Source organism: Ctenopharyngodon idella, chromosome 19 (genome assembly GCF_019924925.1).
Source record: "Ctenopharyngodon idella isolate HZGC_01 chromosome 19, HZGC01, whole genome shotgun sequence".
Lineage (NCBI taxonomy): Eukaryota > Metazoa > Chordata > Actinopteri > Cypriniformes > Xenocyprididae > Ctenopharyngodon > Ctenopharyngodon idella.
This window is the reverse complement of record NC_067238.1, coordinates 19,209,040-19,217,246: the sequence shown is the minus strand read 5'-3', so window position 1 is coordinate 19,217,246 and position 8,207 is coordinate 19,209,040. Positions and strand designations below refer to the sequence as shown.

The window sequence follows — 8,207 nt, the reverse complement described above, 5'->3', positions numbered from 1 at the left end:
TCTTTCATATCATCAAAGATGATGTTTTCAGCTCAGTACAGAACCTGAGAACATGGGTGTAATTCATTAGTGTCGATCTGAAGGCCATGATTAACAGTTCCAGATTTATTCTATTGATCAGTTCTGCTTTGATTATAAAATATACTGCATTAATATCCAACACACACACACACCCCTTCAGTCTTCAACATCTTTAATACATCTAAAATAAATTCAACTTGAATATAAACAGCTTCAGCTTAAGAAATCATGTTCAAACTAGATATAAATAAAATAAAAAAAAGTTGATTAGCACTTCTATTCAACAATCATAGACTTTCATCACAGCCGCTGGTCATTTATAAGCGTTCGCTTTGTGTTTCGGCAGAAAACTGAAGTTTTTAGGTACCGGACCCAACAGCATCTCACTGCAGAGCAAACACAAAACATGACGTTAGTTATAATTAGAAAATATTAAATTAAAACATTTTTTTTTCATGGACAGTATTATTTGAAATCCCAAACACACAAGTTAAACTCCTTGAATACACATGTATTAAATTCGACAGATACAACGCAATTTAGCAGTTTAATAAACTGCTAAACTTTACATCCAAAGTTGTGAATTTATCTTTTGCGCAAAATTGGAATATCGGATAAAATATTTGTGAATAAAGCAGCGTTTCCATCCTATGTGTTCTAGAGAACAAAATAGGTCACTTCCTGGGAAATTGGCGCAAATATATCAGTAATAAAAATGTAAGTTGAACGAGTTGGTCTCAGAGCGACAGACGAAACACAATAAACGCTGTCATGTGATCTTGCGTTCAGATGCTGGTGTTTGGGAACACAATCGTGTGAGACGCTTCTGGAGGGAATTAAACCAAATCATTCTGATGACAGACTTTGACTCAGACGTTTCAGAACCACCAAACCAATATTTGAGATACTGCGATGCGATTGGTCCGTTGGTTAGTGCAGTTATCCAATCACAGCCTCTGCTGAGGCAAAGTCACATGAGGTTTTGAGGGATTTATTCAGTAAACGTGTTTCCATCGTAGTTTATGCGCGTTTTCTTATCGGATAAAAATAATGTATTAGTTTTTATGCACATTTTTAGACTTTATGTGCATCTTGACGTTTCCATCCAGTGTTTTTTTTATGCGATTTCCAATAAAAGTGCAAAAAATAGGTGGATAGTTTGGTCAGAATGACACTGTAAATTCATCAAACACGTCACCTGATTTGTATCCAGTCGCCCACGTGTTGACTGGCCATCAGAGACTCCATGTAATCTCGACCCATGTAGAACGGCGGACGCTCGTTGATCTTCTGTGGGACTCTCTCCAACAATCCCACGGGAATATACCTGAACACACGTTTACACAGCAACTTCACACAGGTTTGGAACATCACTTCCGTGTGAACAATCCCTTGTAATGTCATCACCTGCACAGGAAGGAGAGCCACTCCAGCATGAAGCTGCGCGTCTTCTCTACGCCCTGCGTGTCAGGAGCCCCAGTGCTCGAGGCCGTAGTTGGTGAAGTCCCGCAGGATGTCCAGACGCTCGCCGGAGGAAATGTCCCAGTGTCTGCTCTCCTTGATCTCCGTGAAGAGCCACGGCTTGATCAGCGCGCCCCTACAAACAGGAAGTAGTTATTTCAGAACAGAACCGACACAGATGGTGCAGTCAAAGCAGACGCATGACTGACCTCGCCACCATGATCCCAGACACTCCCGTCTCTCTGGCTTTCATGGCGTCTTCATACGACAGGATATCTCCGTTACCTGCGAGAGATACAGAGTCAAAGCATCTGGAGTATAGAGTATCTTCATCATCCGCCGGCGTCAGTGTATTTACCGAACAGAGGTACGGGAGCTGCCAGTTTTGAGCAGGTGTCGATATACTCCCAATCAGCTGACTTCGTGTAACGCTGTTCCCGTGATCTGCCGTGCAGCTGCGGAGGAAAACACATTCAATGATTCGTCAGGATGAAGGCGAGTTGAACTACGACTGATGAAGTTTTCGTCGTACCGTGATGAGCGAAACGCCCCACTTCTTTAACTCTGGGATCAGCTTGTGCGCGATGTTGCAATTCTGCTGAACTCCCGTACGGATCTTAACCGTTAAAGGAACGTCCAGAACCTGCGGAAGAGCAAACGAGACATAAAAACAATTTTACTCACAACATTATCACGGTGTCTTCTCCGGTTCTGAACGAAACACATAAATGCAAATGTTAATGAATATGTGAGTCAGATTGCGACATTTAGGGTTCATATAAACAGAACTTGCAGAATATGAAATCGGACTGCATTCACTAGGATTGATGAAAATGTGTGCATGTAAACAAACCTACTGATGTCCAATGATGAAGCTCAACGCCACGATACAGACAAACATCACCAACACACTCTTAAAACATGGTTAACAGTGATGATCGAGGCACTCGGTTCACTTACTGAATTCATTCCCCTCACGATTTGTTCAAATTTGCAGGTTCGTGTCATGAGGCCACATCCGCCACCCTGTAGAAACACAAATCAATTAATCACTGCTTAAATGGTCACAAAAACAACTGTTCTCCTGTTTTGTTGAAAATATGGGTGCGCCATTTGTGTTCTGGGTCAAATTGACCTTTAGTTTCCATGCAATTCGTCAAAAATCAACACTATAAAAAAACAATAAAGAGTCATGTAAAAACCTCACTCAGTGACTAAACAATATGAACTTGTGTTCACAAAGTACACATTGAATATTAGCTGTACAGATAATAAAAACATTTCTTTGTTTTGTTTATGACTACTTGAAGTGACTATTTGCACACTGAGGTACAACTACTGTATGTATAAATAGTATTTATTGCAATTTGTACTTGGTGAAAATGCCTGTTTTTTCTGTTTCTCAAACCCATGTGAGGGTTAAATGTGTTTCTCACACTTATTTTTAGTGCTGTGACTAGTAATTAAGACCCAAAACATCCTTTCACAGATTATTTTCAGCTGTAAAACTGTAAAACCGCAAATTCTATTTGGAGGATTCAGAAAACAGAGTCTTTAATTTCAAGTAAACTTTGAGTCTTAAATTTATCATGTATTTTATATTTTGACAAGCTATGATAAAAGGTTTTCAGATTTTTACACAAGTGTTGATTTTTGTAGTCACCAAAATTTGTACAGGCTTTACAAAACACAAAACTTTGCACATTCATGATCCTAAATGACAAATATTCACAAAATTTCAAGAAATAAACAGTATTTCAAGCAGTTTAAAAATTAAATGTGGGTCAAATCGACTTGTGACTCGATAGGAAACCAATAAGAGTAAATAATAAACAAACATTCATTTGTGCGTGATCTATTCCTTTAATAGCATCTAAATGCCGTCGCAGCCTGTGTTCTGTGCATTACCTTCTTGTAAACGAGATCGATGGGGCAGCCGGAGTTTATGTCCACAAAATCCACATCGATGTTTTGATTGAGCAGCTCGGCACATCTGGTCATGGTGTCTGGAAAACAGCCTTCCAGCTGCAACACAACCACACCATCAGTTCACGTGGGATTGCCAGAAATACAAGTTTACTGTATCTGCATTGAACTCGTGAACTACATTCACCTGTAGTGTTTGCCTTAATTAACAGTGATACAGTATGAACACCCAGTTTGTCGTTATGAGCCTAGAAACCAATAATAACGTCACTCCAATGACATGAACAGCTCGTGTATTTATGGTAATTCCAGCATGAAGTTTCATCAAAGCAGTCAATAATTCACTGCATAACAGAATCAGACCTTCACTGATGTTCAAACATTGATATTACAGGTGTATTGTGTCGTACCTGAACGCCGAACAGGTCTTCAGTGGCGTGTCTCTTGAGCAGAGCCCATTCAGACGCCTGACCCTGCAGCAGGTTGGTGCACATGGCCATCTCTCCACACGTGATGTCGGCTCCGAAGCGCTTGCACACGCGCCGGAACGGCAGATTCCCACACTGCACAGAAAACATCCGATGAGCTGCGAGAAACACGTCTCACGAGAACTTACTGACGGTACGCTTAACCGGGAGAGTTTACCGTAGTGAGAGGAGCCAGATAGAGTTTGTCTCTGAAATCCACCTGAGATTGAAGAATAAAAGACATGATTTCAGAATGAAATACTAGTGGAAAAAAACATAAATATATAATATAGAAAATAAAAAACATTGATTTATAAAAAATGTCAACTTTTAGGAGATCAAAAATGCATCAAGGAGAAAAAATAAAAAAATAAAACGTGAATAAAAATAAATAAATTTGCAAAATCACATCCGTTTGATTTGCATTTGGCTGGTGTTTTAATGCCATGCCAGCATCCTTGACTATTTTCATGGTGAGCAACAAGTCGAAATACTATAAAAGAGCAATTTAAAAGCTTATATATGGCTCATATATAGGTTAAAAAACCTGTATATGGATTTTAAAGCTTCTGTTTCTGTATTATAACAGATACAACTGTTTATTCATCTGTTTTAACAAATATAGCAGGTCATCCATGTATTCTATGCATTAACAAATAGTATTCTGTTGGAATATACATACTGCAGAAATATACAGTTGCAAGAAAAAGTATGTGAACCACTTGCAGAATCTGTGAAAATGTTAGTAATTTTAACAAAATAAGAGGGATCATACAAAATGCATGTTATTTTATATTTAGTACTGTCCTGAGTAAGATATTTTACATAAAAGATGTTTACATATAATCCATAAGACAAAAAAATAGCTGAATTTATTAAAATGACCCCATTCAAAAGTTTGTGAACCATTGATTCTTAATACTGTGTGTGGTTACCTGGATGATCTACGACTGTTTGTTTGTTTTGTGATGGTTGTTCATGAGTCTCTTGTTTGTCCTGAGCAGTTAAACGGAGCTCTGTTCTTCAGAAAAATCCTCCAGCTCCTGCAGATTCTTCAGTTTTCCAGCATCTTTTGCGTATTTGAACCCTTTCCAGCAGTGACTGAATGATTTTGAGATCCGTCTTTTCACACTGAGGACAACTGAGGGACTCAAACACAACTATTACAAAAGGTTCAAACATTCACTGATGCATTAAGAGCTGGGGGGTGAAAACATTTGGAATTTGAAGATCAAGGTAAATTGTATTTAATTTGTCTCCGGGAAACATGCAAGTATCTTCTGTTGCTTCCGAAGGGCAGTACTAAATGAAGAAAAATGATATTCAAGCGAAATAAGAAAAATTTGGACATCTTCATCCTGTTCAAAAGTTTTCACCCCCTGACTCTTAATGCATCGCGTTTCCTTCTGGAGCATCAGTGAATGTTTGAACCTTTTTTAATAGTTGTGTTTGAGTCCCTCAGTTGTTCTCAGTGTGAAAAGACGGATCTCAAAATCATTCAGTCACTGTTGGAAAGGGTTCAAATACGCAAAAGATGGTGGAAAACTGAAGAATCTGCAGGAGCTGGAGGATTTTTCTGAAGAACAGAGCTCAGTTTAACTGCTCAGAACAAACAAGAGACTCATGAACAACATCACAAAACAAACAAACAGTCGTAGATCATCCAGGTAACCACACACAGTGTTAAGAATCAATGGTTCACAAACTTATGAACTGGGTCATTTTAATAAATTCAGCTATTTTTTTTTTGTCTTATGGATTATATGTAAACATCTTTTATGTAAAATATCTTACTCAGGACAGTACTAAATATAAAATAACATGCATTTTGTATGATCTCCCTTATTTTGTTACAATTTTGCATATTTTCACAGATTCTGCAAGTGGTTCACATACTTTTTCTTGCAATTGTAGTACGTTATTCCAAACACACCTGTTTCTTTTCACATGGTCGCAGCTTGATGATGTCAGCGTCTGTAATCGGTCCCACAGTCTTCACAGGAGGAACGGCACACTCCTGCAATACAAATGATATTTACATAATTGATTAAAGACCTTAAAGAGCTCATATTATGCCCACAGAGTCTTTCTCAAAGTCTTGATGTTGTTTTTGGGCTCTACTAGACTGAATGTTGATTATTTTCCTCATATTCTCCATTGTTCAGCTCCTCTCTTCCCAGTCTGTCAGTAACACTCTGTTTAGTTCCTGTCTCTATGAAGCTCCTCCTTCTGAAAAGCACAATGTGCTCTGATTGGTCGGCTGGAGCAGTGTGTTGTGATTGGTGTTTGGGAAATGTCCCACCCCTTACCATAACCACCGGTTTTAACACACTACTAACTAACTCAACCAGACCCCGCCCCTTTATTCTGCGCATGAATTATTTAAATGAGGAATATTGTGACGTGTTCGATCCAGTTAGTCATTTTAGATTCCAATATCAGATAACCGTAACTGTACTGATGTTTTACCTTTGTTTCTGGAGTGTTATCAGCGTCTCTCGGGCCGCTCTGATTCTCCTCCAGCTTCTTCCCGCGGGTGATGGTCTTCAGATACGCCTCGGCGCCCTTGAAGCTCACCTGTTTCTTGCGCAGTTGTCTCTGCAGGTCTTTGTCCAGGTGGTTTCTGACCGTCTCTCTCTCAGTGGAGGGTTTGTAGAGATCCTCGTTCACCAGGTTCTTCAGCTCGGCGCTCGTGTGAGCTTTAGCAAACCTGCAGGTGACGCCGTAGTGACACTTGCCGAAGGTGTTGAACAGATAGCACTGATCTCCCAGATCCGCAGCTTTAGTGGACATGTACTCGGACACGTCGTGGAGGAAGCGGCACTTATCGCCGTAGAAGCACTTGGTGTCTCGCTCCTGAAAGACACACGGATCAGTGTTAACTAATGAACTTCTTGATAATACTTCAATATTATCAAGTGAGCACCTGAATGATTGACGGACACAATCGTCTGTCTTCATAGCTCTGAGGTTTCATGTGAGGTCTGGATTTATTCTGTCCTCTCATCTTCTTCCTCTTCTCTTTCTTGTCTGGCTCCTCCTGCGCTCCATCGCTGTCCAGTCGGATCCTCTTCTGCTCCGGTTCTCCGGAGTCTCGCTCCGCCTCGTCGTTCTTCTGACCCGGCCGGCCCGTCTCCAGAAACGCATGGAACTTCTCTTTGGTGGTGAGGAACCTGGGAAAACACAGATGTCTGTGTGTTTGAGAGCTGTTTGAATATTGTTATTAATATAATCATAATCAGAACACAAATATATTTATAAGCGTACTGCTCTTTAATAGCTGCAGTTCCTCTGTCAACCTCCGCAGCTGACTCCATCCTGAACTCAAACCTGCTGGAGAAACCAGAAAAACAGTCCTAATGGTAAGTGGTCATATTGTGGAAAACGGGACTTTTATTTTGAAACATTTACATATTGACACCTCTGCAGTACTCAGGCCTTTGAAACACAGTGTGAAATATGTACAAATAAATAAATATATTCATACATTAGTACAGGTACCATAATAAGGTGGTCATATTGTGGGACTTTTATTTTGAAATAAAAGATCTGATGATGTTGATGTGACATTCTGCATTATCATGAGCTCATTAACATAAGACCACCCACATTTACACCTTATGTGAAAATAAATAACACAAATAAGATTAAAATAAACTGATAAAATAAAAATACATAAATTCAAATTTGTTTTAAATAAATTAAAACAGATTAAATAAAACCCTACTATAATGAGTAGGAAAAAATTTTACTTTATAAAAATATTCTAAATAATATTTAGACATACACTGTGACAAAATAATATGATAAATAAATTGAGTCTTTATACAGGAAACTATAAAGATTCATCTGTTTTCATTTTGAGGAAGAGTCCGTGGCATCTAAAAGATTGAAAACCCCTGACATAACGTATATCATTTACATTTTAATTGTAAGGACCAGAGGTGAACACAATTAGGACTTACTCTAACATTATAAGTGGCCTTCAAAGGAAATGATAACGTGCAAAACAGCCAGATTTATTTCAAAGCCACACTGGATTAAAAGGGTTAAAGTGCATGACAGTCGAAAACAGCTCGCGCACCTGAAGATGTGTGTGTGTCTTACTAAATACCGATCATACAGAAGCTCTGACATCAGTTAAGATTAATATCTGATTATAATTATTGATCATCACTCACCAGCAAGTGAAGTTTCTCTCTGCACATGCAATCTGCAGCTGCGCTACTCTCGAACGTGTCCGACCGGAAACACAAACACTTACAGTGAAGTTCCGCCTCTATAGGCGCTACCGCGGTTCATGATGGGACTACAAAATATGCTAAAATGATG

At 39.1% G+C, this 8,207-nt stretch overlaps 1 protein-coding gene across 1 annotated transcript; it reads right to left on the bottom strand.

Annotated features, from left to right (window-relative positions):
* Nucleotides 1-176: 176 nt before the first annotated feature.
* dus3l (dihydrouridine synthase 3-like (S. cerevisiae)) lies at nucleotides 177-8,193 on the bottom strand. Its single transcript, XM_051872743.1, is given in 16 exon segments — nucleotides 177-407; nucleotides 1,220-1,348; nucleotides 1,429-1,490; nucleotides 1,492-1,618; nucleotides 1,692-1,767; nucleotides 1,841-1,937; nucleotides 2,015-2,125; nucleotides 2,443-2,508; nucleotides 3,391-3,507; nucleotides 3,819-3,971; nucleotides 4,054-4,095; nucleotides 5,809-5,892; nucleotides 6,345-6,731; nucleotides 6,802-7,048; nucleotides 7,143-7,208; nucleotides 8,057-8,193. Coding segments are annotated over 15 exon segments (1,821 nt in total). The 5' UTR covers nucleotides 7,193-7,208; nucleotides 8,057-8,193; the 3' UTR covers nucleotides 177-334.
* Between the last annotated feature and the right edge of the window lie 14 nt (nucleotides 8,194-8,207).